The sequence below is a fragment of the Lissotriton vulgaris genome, chromosome 3_1 (genome assembly GCF_964263255.1).
Source record: "Lissotriton vulgaris chromosome 3_1, aLisVul1.2, whole genome shotgun sequence".
Taxonomy (NCBI): domain Eukaryota; kingdom Metazoa; phylum Chordata; class Amphibia; order Caudata; family Salamandridae; genus Lissotriton; species Lissotriton vulgaris.
The window spans coordinates 1,337,933,937-1,337,948,254 of NC_141689.1; the positions used below are offsets into that span (position 1 = coordinate 1,337,933,937).

General features: G+C 41.3%; 1 protein-coding gene across 1 annotated transcript in view; it reads right to left on the reverse strand.

Annotated features, from left to right (window-relative positions):
• Nucleotides 1–14,318, reverse strand: part of TEX15 (testis expressed 15, meiosis and synapsis associated) — a 115,443-nt gene that overhangs the window by 64,249 nt on the left and 36,876 nt on the right. Inside the window, exon 2 of the mRNA XM_086963700.1 lies at nucleotides 5,586–12,022. Coding sequence (XP_086819826.1) covers nucleotides 5,586–12,022 — 6,437 coding nt within the window. The remainder of the gene's footprint in view (nucleotides 1–5,585; nucleotides 12,023–14,318) is intronic.

The following is a 14,318-nucleotide window of genomic DNA, read 5'->3' on the forward strand; positions in this document are numbered from 1 at the left end:
TCCCAAAACACAAGAAAGGTTCACTCCTGCATGTAGATTGCAAAAGCAGGAAATGGGATGATCTCCTTGATGTGGCTAGGAAACAATACTTTAAAATCTTCTGGGGCCTCGCTAGATACGGTGGCAAAGATCAAGCCATTATCCCTGAGGTACACACCCAACCCAGGGAGGGGTTTGCCCATTTTGAATCTATTTATTTATTCTCACATGAGCCAATACAAGGGTCATCTTGTGTGGCATATGGAAGTGGCCAGCTGCAGGACTCTGCCCTGCCTCCCAAAGGCAGGGAAAGGCCCCTGGGCTGGACAGGATTCCAGCGGAGATGTTCTGCTCTGATCCCACAATTTGGGTCGCCTATATCAATTGGGTTTTGAATACGATAGCAGTGGGACAGCCGAATCCCTCAACATGGAAGGCCACTATGATCGTTTCCAGTCTTCAAGAAAGGTTGGCAGAACGTTACTAGCGACTATCGTCCCATTAGTCTCTTGGACAATTCACAAAATAATTTTTTAGAACAGGTCCCTGAAAAGCTATCTGAATGGATTGTGGATAGTGATATCTTGACACATTTGCAAGCAGGTTTTAGACCAAAGACTTGCACTGTGGATCAAGCTTCCACTTTTTGTTGATCATCTGGAAAACTGTTGACCTCAGTGGTGGGAATCTTCTCGCTGCTTTTAATGACCTTCACGCCACACTGACTATGGTCCCCAGAGCCAAGCTTTGGGGAGTGTTGGCTAGTATGGGGGTTCCTAAAAACCAAATTAATATTACAATATGCCTCCATGAGGCTAATTATGCCCAGATATGAAGGGGTCTGTGACAAAGCCACTGAGAAAATTAGGGTTAAGGAAAGAGTGTGCCAGGGTTGCATTCTGACGCCTACCCTTTTTTTTGTTTATCAATAGCTGTATAGGTGCTCTTTCGGACTGCACTAAGGATTCTCCAGTTCGAGCAGGCCAAAAAATACCTGCACTATTATTTGCGGGTGACAACCTTCAGATTTCTAAAACTGCTGTGGAGCCGCAAACCCTCAATGGCAGATTCTAGCTGTTTTGCTAGGAGAATGGGCTGGCAATCAATGCATTGAAAACCAAATGTATCGTCTACAACAAATGTAAATATTTTAGGGGGACGATGAACTTGGGAAATAACATTCTGCAGAGAGAAAAAAAAATTTGATTACTCAGAGATTAGTTTATCTGACAAAGATTCTTGGTTGTCCCAACTCTCCAAGAGCTCATCATTGATAAAACACAGGGCTTAGGCATTGGTGAGGCTTGCTAATCCTATCATCACATTTTGCCTGCATCGTAGATTTAAAGTGCTGACATTGTAAACTGCTCCACTGTATGGTGCAGAGTTGTGAGGATTGTTGTAGCAAAACGTCTGTAAGAAAATAGGGTTTTTTGCAGATGGACCTACAATCTTTGTCCCGGTGAACTACTAGATGATGGGTTGCGACTCTGAAAATACACTGAAGCCTGCTAACCAGAGCCTAGTGAGAGTGCTCTCTCCCTAAAACAGTTGTGCATAAAATAGCAAGCCCAATTGAAAAGGACTTTACACCCTTATAAGTCCCTAGTATATGCTATCAGTGGTACCCAGGACATGGGTGGTAAAGGGCTCGCCAGGACTTGCAGAACAGTTTGTGCCACCATGAGTAACCAAAATAAACTACTGACAGCATGCCTGCTATTGCAGGCTGCAGAAAGAATGTTAATTGATCCATGTTGACTCTGCCCTGACCATGTGTGGCAAAGTCAATGCTCTACTTTTAATATTTGTGAGTCACCCCTAAGGCAGGCCTCCTGAGCCCAGGTGCAAGGGATGCCTTATATTAAAGGTGTGGCCATCAAAGTGCAAACGTATATGACTCTATTTGTGGCCTTTACCATTACAGTACACTATAAGTGATAGGCAGACCATAGGACTACATGGCTAGCACCCAGAGAAACATGAGGTTGTAGCTCAATTATGGTACCACCGAAATATGTCCAGGTTGGTGTCAAACAACATACCTCATCACCCAACACAAATCTGGTGCTGCGGATGATGTGACATGCAACCAGGTGGCTACCTTAGAGGTGGCCCACCTTGTTGCCTTAGTTTCCTTGTGCTCTGGCTAGCAGCCGGCGCTTGCCACTAATAAGACAGGATTTTGACCTCCAGCCAGGCAATGTGAACACTCCAAGAAGTCAAGAACAAAGGCCTGAGCAAGAAGGAGGTCACACCACCTCCCTCTCCGGATGGCTAGGGAAGTGGCACATCAAGGAGCTTCAAAGGCTGCACCGCCTTTGATATGCATCAGGGCTGCCTCCCCAAGGAGGAAACAGCCCTCCATTTTAGCCAGGCACATTTGATCTGAGACAGGTGAGGAATTAGGTATTCAGGAGGTGTACACCCCTAAAAGTGTAGCCACACTGCTTGGTTCTACGGTCTGGTCTGTAGAGCTAAGAAAGACCTGCCATTTTTTTAAATGGTAGAAACAGTGGGTTCTGGGTGGAAAAGGTGACCCACACCCCTATATGTGGTCAAATCAAGGTCTGATTAACCGCTAGGGCAAGTAGCCAATTGGCCACTTGCATCCACACCCAAATCTAGGATTTAAGGCCCACCCCTGACACCAAAACCTCAGTTCTGAATCAATTTGAATCGATGACAACAAAGAGGAGACTCGTATCTGTGACAAGAGGACCTAAACTAACCAAAAGAGGGATACTCTGCACCTGTGGCAACTGGAACTGCCTCATCGAAACTCGTCCTAGGCTAAATCTCAGTTCTGCTAGACAGAGGGACCCCTGTGACAGCCTGGAGCAACCCCAGGCTCCCCTGGACTGGTGGCACTAGTCCCAAACAAACTGAGGTAAAACAGTGCTCTGGATCCGAAGCATCGATGGCTGTAGAGTCCTCCAAGAGATCGCCCAAATCCAGATGGTCTAGTCATTGTGAGAACTGTAGTCCTGCCTTCCATGAAGTTTCATGGGAACACAAAAAGATGATGGATGGAATGCTGAACATTGTCCATCATTCACCCACAGTCACAGATCTGGACTATTTGCATTGTCGTTTTTGCGCACCATACCACCCCAGTTTGAACCTAGCATATGCAAATCAGCCTTGACCCTGCTCCCCATGGGAACAGTCCAGCCTGAGCTTCCAGGAAGGTCCTCCCTGGACCGGAAAACAAGCATTCCGGGATCGGTTTTGGGTTATCACTCCTCATCAGCCAGGCTAACTTGTATCCAGTGGCATAGGGAGCACGAGACCCACGCCTGGGCATACCCTTCCCACTTAAAGCGACTATAGCAACACAAAAAGATGATGGGCGGAATGCTGCACATGGACATACATTCACCCGCAATCACAGATCTGGGTTGAATCCATCTTTTTTTTGCTCACTGTGCCACCACAGTTTGGAACCAGCCATATCTGTGGCGCCACAAGGAGAGCAGAGCCAAGTAGGTGCTGTAGAGGGTAGAGCTGCTTGAGGAAGGTTTGACTATAGGGCCAACCCCCATACCTCTTGCCTCCTGTGGGGTCAGGGATGGAACCAAGTTGACAAGTATTATACTGCCAGTGCATGCTTTTACTGGGATTTCATGCCACACAAACAACCACATAATTTGTTACGTCATTGGGGGAGTGCTTGACATACAAACCCACCCTGAAAAAAGCCCCGGACCTTTTTAGACCTGAGTGATTAGGGCTGCAACATGTTGGATATAAATGTTTAAGTTAGGGACATAGGGCCATTATATCCTTAACTACCCTTCCATATTTCAGTTTTTATCTGTTCCTATCCACTCCATAAATAAAGGGCTACCTTGGAGTGGATGAGGAATTTTTATCTTTTAGTTACGCCCAATAGTCTAAATTCTTCCTAGAGCTCCCTGGAATATGGTTGAGCCCACTCTGACCTGTAGGAGTCAGGGTGAACCAGAATATGAAGCATGACACTAATATGTGTGTGGGGTTATATATATAAAAAACACATTTTCCTTTTCACGCTCCTCTAAGAGTCTAGGAGAGGCAGACAACTCTTTCTCATCTTGTTGAGTGTCGTGATATCAGGAAGGATACTCTTAAGCTAGTACTGTTTTTTTGGGGGAGAACGTATCCCCCCTCTACCTTTCTTTGTTGAAAGGAGCCCCCATCCTTCAGAGCAGGTTAGTGTTTCAACGCCTCTGAGCGCTTGTTTTCAAGATGAATGTTTATATTTAATCTGACAAGCGAACAAAATTAAGTCATTGTGAGAATGGGTAGGTTAACGTCTACTGAGATAAGTACAGTGGCATGATCACATAATACCTGGGTCCCTAGTGATGTAGACACCAGAGATGATGCTAAGGCTCTATTCACTAGGAAAAAATATCTATCATTGAATGTGTTTTGTTTACACTTGAGTAAAATATGTAGTTTTTCTTCCCCTTATGTTTTTGTTCCCACACAGTTCTAGATCAGTAATTCCTTATACTTAATGAACTCAGTGTGCATTGGCAATTTGATATAAATGCTAAAGTATGTTTATTTATTATATGTATTTTAAATTGTCTTTACTTTTATGGCCCTTGCGGCCGAAATAAAGTGATTTGAACTGAACTGATATCAATGCCAATCAATTCTAGGACATTGATATAGTCCCTTTCTGGAATTAAGTCAGTATTCATAAAAATGGTTACCCAAATGCATGTACAATTGCTATTTTAAAGGGACCGTATATTGAATATATGGTGATTGAGAGTCCTGCCGGTACACATATGAATGCGATGTAGTGGCCTTCTTAATCTGTGTTCTCCGCTTCTAAATGGAATAGTAGATTAAGTAAAATTATGATTGGCACTCCTTTTGTCGTATTACCTGTGGTGTGATACTGTACAAGGAAGGAATACAAATGTAGGCGTCATGAGTCTGTGGCTAACCAATGTGACTCCTAAAGGAATTCAATATCTACTTTTTTCATATGTAAGTAACATAGAATTGATTTCCTACTAACAGGTGAATTGAGTTTGGGGTGTTAAGGGAGATTATAGTAATTGAATTCATGGTGGGTGCTATTCTTTGTATTATGCTACTTGGTGTCTGCATTTATATTATTATCTGTACATCCTAAACTATCAATTTACTGTTATGTTTTGATGTAAATCTTTTTTTATCATTGAATACCACATACTTACCAGGTGTACTTCTTTCAGAATCGTGAGGAGATGGGAAGGGTGGGCACACAATATTGCACATATGCTACAAACTATAACATGTATTCACACATGATTACTATTTAACTAAATCAGTCATTCTTCTATTACCTTATTTCATGTATATGTTGAAACAGTAAATACCAGTGAGTTATGTAAGAAGAAACATATTTTTTCAGTGCCAAGATATACACGGATTAATGCGTGCTTTACAAATATACAATATATTGGTAGTAAGCTTTGTAATTATTTAATAGACTAAACCTACTGAAAGTAGTTTTTAAAAGTTCATAAACAGAATAAAATGCATGTGCTAAGAATGGGTTATTCCATACATAAATATTCTGATTTATTTATTTAGAGCAAATTAATAGAAACATGTGTTACCTTGTTCTCTGTGCCACTACAATGACTGGTAGCAAGGACATGTCCTCCAATGGAATCACCACCAGATTCATAAGCACACTTTTGTCTGAGAAGCTGGAAGGCTCCGGTCCTTCCAATGTGTTTTTCTGAAGTTTCAAAATCTCTATTTATAAGACTTGTTTTACGGCCAGTGCCTCCAATTTCGGATATCTGGGTTAGGAAGTGTTGGCTATGTGACATGGGTCCCCTTTTAGTTTCATTTTCCATCATTTGTAGCGTTACAACAGGGAAATGAGTTTTGCCAAGTTTAGCTGTGGCACACTTAAGATACTCAATAGACTTCATGACTTTCATAACATGTGCCATTTTCCCCAAATCCTTTTTTGGTGCTATCATTAAACTTTCCATCAGCGTCGCAAAAGTGTTGTAGCTGTACTCCAGTTCAGCCACTGTGCCTCCGTAGTTAACTGTTGCAATGTAAGGCACGCAGTCAAAAAACGCTGGAATGGCAGTGTTCCATTTTAGTAACAGCTCTCTTATTCCAGAAAGTTCTGCAAATTCTCTGGTTAAAAGCAGAAAGGCATATGGGTAATTCAGTGCTTCACTGTATTCTGAAATAATCTCCAATTCTACTTTGAGCGCTGCAAGAGCGGTATCAATTGTTTTTAATGTACTGCACTCTGGATCATTGTTCAAAAAATGAAAAGCATACTTTATTTGGCAGTTAATCAGTTCAGGCATAAGTGACAAATCAAACCAAAGCATACTTCTCAATCTTTCTTCACCCATGTGTGTTGCTATGGAATTTTTAAGAAAATAAATAGTTTCATAAATCATTGCTATCTCTATGTAAGTCTCAACAGCCTCAGGGTTTAAAAGAATACATGCAGCATCACTGCGGCCTTCAACTGACTGTATCACATTCTCACCTGTGATTAGAATGAGATCCACATCAATCTCTTGCAGAATCTGAAATTGTATTTTAAGGGTTTCCAGTTGATTTGTACATCTTAACATAAACATCTGTAATGTCTCCAGATCTGCAGATGGTGCTGCATTTAAAATCTCACCAATGTTTAACATTTTGGTTTGGGAATTCAACATACTGTTGCATTTCTTTAATAGATATTCTGGTTCAGCAGATTTTTTAAAGTTACCTTCGTTGCTGCCGTTGTCCAGACAACCAAACACTTCAGCAATTTTCAAAAGGGCATAATGATTTAGTTTACAGAGTAACTGTTTTCTGGAAATGTGCGGGGTTTTTTCCCTTAAGGACTGCTTGCTATCTTGCCAGACAAGCTCTTTAGCAGCATCAAAGAATAGATGCTCAAGACCGTAAATTGATATGTTATTATTTACAGATTCGCACTTTTTTATGCTGTCTGCTTTTGCAGATATGTGCTCCAAGAGAATCCAAACATGCTCCCGCTTTCCAGGATCACACTGAACTCTTGGAAGGCCGATGTAGGATGTTGTCAGCTCCACTATACTACTACGCAATCTTTCTAAATCTTCCAAACTATCCCCAAAGTTCACACCACAAGTAAATGGCACTGACAGGCAAAAATCCAAACAATGGTCACAGTCATTAATTACTGCTTCACACTCATTGATCTCTCGCCTGCATTTCAAAAGCACATAGTATGAACTATTACTCTCATTAATGCCATCTAAGAACTCATACAGCTGATTGTAGTGTTTCTGTAATTCTGCTAATGTATTATTTTTAATAAGTTCCTGGAAAACAGGATAGAAATTAGACTGTTGCTGGTAGCCTGTCTTCCCCTTAAGTAACTGAGAATACAGAGAGTCATCATACCACAGCATGCTGCGGAAAGTTGGCTCCCCTTGTAAATAGCAGATTCTATTCTCAATAAACTGAATTGTCTCCATTATCATCTGGAGATCTACAAAGGAGTCAACAGCTTTAGGTTTCAGCTTTGACTTAAAACTAGTCCTTAAATTAACTGTTTTCAAATACTTGCGATGAAGCAAGACATCTTTGCACGGGCACTCTTGTGTTTCCTCAAAAACACTGATGAAATGGTGGAGAATGGATTCACAAGTTATAATTTGCTCCTGTAAAGCTGCCAAAGATGAAGTTTCATCTGCCTTTTGCAAAATGTATGATATTTCGGTAATAAGATAAGCAGATTTGCTCAGCGTTTCACTGTTGATTTGGACAGAAGATGAGGTTTGTTCAGTTGGAATTTCTTTCAGGTGCTGAGTCACTCTTTTTGAAGTTTTTCTGATTTCTGAATATGATATTGCTCCACTGTTACTGACACCAGAGGAGGTAAAAGCATTTAGCAAGGAAGTGTGTTTATCATTGCATTCATTCCTCTTAGGCACATAATTCAGCAATGTTGTATTTTCGTTGGCACATGCATTTTTTTGGGCTATTTTTTGGGTCATTCTGTCTGAAAAACCAAGAGAGGAAACATGTTCCATATTTAACCTTTCGATGTTTGCGATTTTTCGGTCATTTCCACTCTTTTGTTCATAACTGCTTTTTAGTGAATAAGATTCAAAACTGTATGTTTGCTTATCAGTCAAATAAAGGTAATCTAAATGACGAGAGATTGCAAACATGGGGATTTCAGGTATAGAAGACAGCTCTTTTGATATATTGGTAGAGGTAACAATAACACAAATGTCACGATCTTTTCCATTGGCAACAAGCATCTTGTTCTCTATCACTGGGAAAATAGAAGGCTCGGGTCCAACTGTCCTAGAATATTGCTGATAAACAGAACCTGGAATAGCAGCTAAACTGGGGGCAGTATGATATGTGTGGGGAATGTGGTGTGATGAAACAGGCTTTTTCACTTTATCCTTGATTTTGGAAAGGGCTTCACATTTAAATGTCGAATCTAATTTGCTTTTCACAACCAAGCAAATGGTTCTATATTCTGTAAAATAAATGTTTTCAAGGTCATATGATTCCCATAAATCGATACATGCTATCTTGTAAGATCGTAGGCCCTGGGTAAGATCCGTTGTTCCTCCATTAGAAGAGTTACTTTCTATATTTGCTTCATCAAAAAAAGTAAGTACGCCAGCACCGCTAGTGAGGGTGCCAGCAACAGGGTAACTGATTATTTCAGAATTTGCACTATCAATGATTTGCTTAATATTTTCTTTTACTTTCTTTGACGATTGTCTTCTAGCGTGCTTTTTCTGCTGCCTGCTCATTAAACCTTGATGTTTGGATCGATTGCTTCGCCTGGTTGTTACTGCATTTTTTAACTTGTGTGTATTATATTTTCTCTCACGTATTCGCTGTGTGTTAAACACCTTGCACGCACTTGGGCAGTTAAATTCATCTCTTAAATAAAGCATGTTTTGTTGTGTGGGGAATAAAGAAGATTCCTCTTCATTTCTCAATAAAACTTGCAGATCAGGGAAAACCCTCATACCAGTGTGTTTCACATCATTTTGTTGTATCGATTTGTACAAATTGGTGTTATCTGTAACTAAACAACATTCTTCAGTACTTCCAAACAGACTGTTCCAATTTATACGACTTGTTAACATTTTTAATGACTGGTACTCTGCACTCTGGCTTGGCTGTTGTATGTCCCTGCAACTCACTGATGAGATTTCAATATTAGTTTCCACATCCAAATTCTGAAGCAGCAATTGTCGGTAAAAGCTTTCTTTCAAACGCAACAATTTGTTTTCTTGTATGTTTTCTAAAATCAGACCAAAGTTATTTGTTTTTGCAAGTTGAACAGCCTGAATCCCTTCATGGTTTATTTCCCCATTAAAAGAAGGCATGTTGGAAAATACTCTGCAACTGTTTTCACCTCCACTTTCATCATTTTCAGAAAGGACCATGGGACTACTAGATTCTTTTGACTTTAATGACTTTTCCAGATTTCGTTTTTGGGTAACAATTGTTTCATTGTTCTCTGTGTCCATGAAACCTATACAATTTTTGGTTGATGGTACTTCTGGAATGTCCGCATGTTTGTTTGTGCACTTCCAGATATCAGCTAACCAGCTGAACTCTTCTTTACAATAAACGTCTATTTCCTTTGAATGCAATTCATTCTTCACAGAAATATTTGTTTCCTCTGCTACTGTTGAGCGCTGTATTATGATGGGATTATCATCCATGACCTTAGTACATTTTTCCTCTCCATCCTCTAATGCAGCCACGAAAAACGAAACATCTGTGCCTTCTGGGCAATGCTTTTTCTCCAAGGTTGTTTCAATATTTTCTTTTTTGACCATAAGAATTTTGTTTTTCCTTCTTAAGTCTAGTGTATCAGTACTGCAGAATTCAGTAGGCACAAATACAATTTCTTCATTTCTTTTTTGAACCTCGGAAATGTGAAAGGCTTCTCTTAATTTATTATTAGTGGTTTTGCTAGTTATCTTGGCTTCTGCACAATCATTATTGTTTGCAACTTCAAGATTTATTTCGTCCCCATCAGTCTTGTTCCCTGTTTTCAGATTAATATGGCCCATCCTAAAAGAAACGCCTTCCTTAGAAGTATGGCTTTCTGTACTTTCTGAAGCCGTTTTCACCATTGTCTTTAAAACAGAATTTAGTTCTTTAAGAAAGACAGTAACTCCTGAGGGAGTGATGGTATTTTCAGCAGAGTATGTCATGCTATCTTTATTTTCTTTATTCTGCAGTGCTAAAATAGAATCTGATGAACCAATGCCGAACACATTATCAAAAATGTTACACTCCTCTTTTACAAGGCTTCTATGTTTTTCAGTGCTATTTCTTCTGGCAGTGAAATGTAAGGGAACTTTACTGTTATTTGGTGCATATTTAAGCTCTTCGAAGCATTTTTTATTTTTTTGCAGAACTTGTTTAGACTGTGGTTCTAAAACAGACCCAGAGTTTTCTTTACAGGCTGAAAGGCCTAACGCATTGTCAGGACAAAATAGTTCTCCTGTGGCCGTTGCTTGCAGGCCACCGTCTTCCCCAGGCAACAGCATGCACAAATTCTTTGGAATAGAGCGTGTAAGACTGTTACTGCCCGTGTCTCTGAACCAGTTCACTAAACCTGTATTACTACAGCCTGTGTCTTTTATGTTTGCTTCTTCCCTTTGTACTCCTGACGCGATATTGGCTGATGTTCTGTCTATTTTTGCATTTTTGGCGAATGGTGAACATGTGTCTTCTTCATGAGGGCATTTCACTAAAGAAACTGGAGATATTCTCACCCGAGAACCTAGAGAGTTACTCCTTGCAACAGATCCATCTAACACTGATCCAGTGCTGGCTTGGCTGGCAGAACTATAGTGACACAACGAGTTAACAGATATTTTCGTTGCCTTTGGCATATTATTTACACATTTGGAAGGCATGCTATTTTTTCCTCTCACACTTTTACATGACTGTAATTTCGTTTTACCATCACAAACTCCTATATCTTTTTTGTATATTTTAAAATAATTTTCATAAAGTTTAAGCTTGTGTAAAAGTTGTTTCTTTTCTTTTTTGGACAGAGTATTCATAGAATCAATTTTTGCCTTCCTTGACAGATCAGATAGACTTAAAAGTGATGAGTGTTTTCTTAGTTTTAGCTTCAACGGACTCTCGTACATTTCCAGTTCTTCCACAAACGATCTTTGTTTGATGTATGGTGACAATTGGTTATCTGTAAAATACCCCTCTGGTTTATTGGCACCTTTTATTTTGGTACATTGAACGATGTCATTTTTTATATGATTTCGGATCCTTACACCGTCTAATGTGCCACTAGCAGAACAGTCTGCATAAGTGCTAATTTTGTCTTCTGCTTTATGCAGGGGTAGCCCTTGTGCTACATTATTTGTAGAATGATTTGCCTTCAGTACATCCTTCTTTGCTTTCTTACGTGAAGGTAAATCTTCAGAAGAAACATCCCATGTGTCTATGAGTTTTTTTTCAGCCACATTTTGAATTTGTTGGCTGTGCTCAGATGGCAGACTCCCAACCAAAGGCATCTTAGTCTCATTAAAAGCAGCCATCCTCCTTTTCATGAGCCTTGGATCCCTGATTAGTTTTGAGGTAATCACAGTTGACTGGAGGCCATTGCTGACAATGGGATTAGGATTGAATGGGGTCTGGTTTATAGAACAGCTGCTTTTCTTCCCTGTAACGCATCCTAAAATATTCAGGTGGACGCTTTCTTCAGATGAAAGTGCATCTCTGCTGGGCATATTATGATGTAAAGAGGGTGCACCTGAGATACAGAAATCATCAATCTGATTGATTACGGTTGTTTTGAAAATCCTTTGTGATCTTTGCTTTTTCGCTGTGTCAACGAACTTTGTGCTCACAAGTGTCGAGTTATAGAATTTCTGTTGGTCTGGTACGTTGCACAAGCGCTTGTTCACTGTCTTGTCAGCACGCCCATCTGCAGATTTTCGGATACGTTCATAAATAATTGTGGCGTCTTTCCCCTTCCCAATCCTTTTGGCTACAGTGCAGTTTTTCAATACACGTCTTCCTGATCAAGAGAAATAAAGAAAGGAGGACATCAAAAGTCAACAATAAATGAGGCAAAAAGCAAGTTAGTGTACAAAGGTTGAATTATATTCATAAAGCCGTTCATATGTTTTCATAATTTTCAAAGAAAATACGTGTTTTTGAAGCAATATAGGAAAGGACATCATCTAGACCATGGGTACTCACAAACTTTCTCTCGGGGGCCAAATTTACAGTGTGGTTTGTGTCCGAGGGCTGCAACGGTTGGGGCGGGGTCAGTGGGGAAGAGGGCGGGGCTAGAGCAACAAAAACAACTGCGACCATGAGGTTGATCACAGGTCCCTGCAGCGGACGCCTTCATCCACTGAGCCACCAGACCCGGCATACACACATCTCTCTCTCTGTCTTCCTCCCTCTCTTTCTCACTCTCTCCCTCTCTCTCTCTCTCTCTCCCTCCCTCTCTCTCCCTCTGTCTCTCTGTCTTCCTCTGTCTCACTCACTCTGACTCTCTTACTCCCTCTCACTTCCTCTCACTCCCTCTCTCCATCTCTCCCTCTGTCTCACTCACTCTGACTGTCTCTCTCCCTCTCTTCCTTTGTCTGACTCACTCTGACTGTCTCACTCTCGCTCTGACTGTCTCACTCCCTCACTCTGTCTCCCTCTCCCTCACTCTGTTTCCCTCTCCCTCACTCTGTTTCCCTCTCCCTCACTCTATTTCCCTCTCCCTCACTCTATTTCTCTCTCCCTCACTCTATTTCTCTCTCCCTCACTCTGTCTCCCTCTCTCTCCTTCCCTCTCCCTCATTCCCTCTATCTCCCTCTCTCTCCTTCCCTCTCCCTCTCTCTGAGGTCTCCCTCTCTCTGAGGCCTCCCTCTCTCTGGGGCCTCCCTCTCTTTGCCTCCCTCTCTCTGCCTCCCTCCCTCCCTCTCCCTCCCTTTACCTCCGACTCCCTCCCTCCCTCTCCCTCTGTCTCCCTCCCCCCTCCCTCTGTCTCCGTGCCTTTCCCTCCCTCAGTCTCCCTCCCTTTCCCTCTCACCCTTGCTCTCCCTCCCTATCCCTGCCTTTCCCTCCCTCCTTCTCACTCTCCCTCCCTTTATCTCCCTCCCTCCGTCTGCTTCCCTTTCCCTTCCTCCCTCTCCTTCACTTCATATGGTCTTGGTACTCTGGGGTGCCTTGCAATATCCTTTTAAAGCAAATTACAGGGTACTTTATTTCTTATACTACATGGTGACTCCATCACCCTTCCCACACACTGCTTAAAGTCCTTGGGTTGTTGCACTTTCATATGAAATCGATGGTATGTTTGCTGACCTGATGAATAAAAGTCGGACCTGTACCACAAAATTAAACACACCAAAGGGCAGTTAGACTTTTTTGCAAATAGATATTGGAATCAGTTTAATACATGTCAGATTTTGCAGAAGCAATATGCATGGACAGAAACAGAGATGATATATTTTTCTATCATTTTCTAATGCATGCATGCATAAAATATATATATGTTGCCATAAATGTCTCCGTTCTACAGATCATCGTTCATTCAGAAAATGCGAGGTTTGGTTTTTGCATGTTTAAATTGCAGCTTTAATAATGCTCCATGTCCTCCCTTTCACCTTTGCCGCTGGCTCTGGCAGCAGGCGTGATGATGTCAGAGCTCAGCTGTAATAAGGCATTACAGTTGATCAGCTATGTCAGTTTTTTTTCACAGGCGACTAGAGATGTCACAAGTCGCCTACCGTATGGAAATCAGAGACACGCTTTAATAAAGGGATTCCAGTCTCTCCTATATTATCAACGCCCTTTTAATGTTATACTAATGTTGGACAAAATGAGCGTGCACATTAAAAACCACCCCTCCTCCTCCCACCCCCCCCTGAAATCTGCTCATCATAAATAAAGTGCAGGTCCTGAAATGCAGCTGGTGAGTTATTATTCAACATTAAATGTGCTCGTGAAAATGCTGCCTGATGGGATCGGAAAGTGGGCCCTGTCACAAAGATAGCACCAAGTAGAACCACTGACCTTTTGCAGGAATACACTCACTTCTTTGTAGGGTACTGCAGTGGGTCTAAATTAGCCAGTGCACAGCGGGTGCACAACTTCAGCCAATGGTGAGTGGGGTTGCGTTACGGCTGCAGGCTGAGGTACTTCAATTTGTATGAGAGAAAATCTATTTGCATACCTAAACCCCAATGTTGTGGGTTATAGACGTGGCTGAACGCTAGTCAAAAAGGTTACTTTGCTTGTAAGCTGAATTTAATTGCTAAAACATCCTTAAGCATCAGATTAGGCAAGCACTAGTTAACAAACAGGTGGTT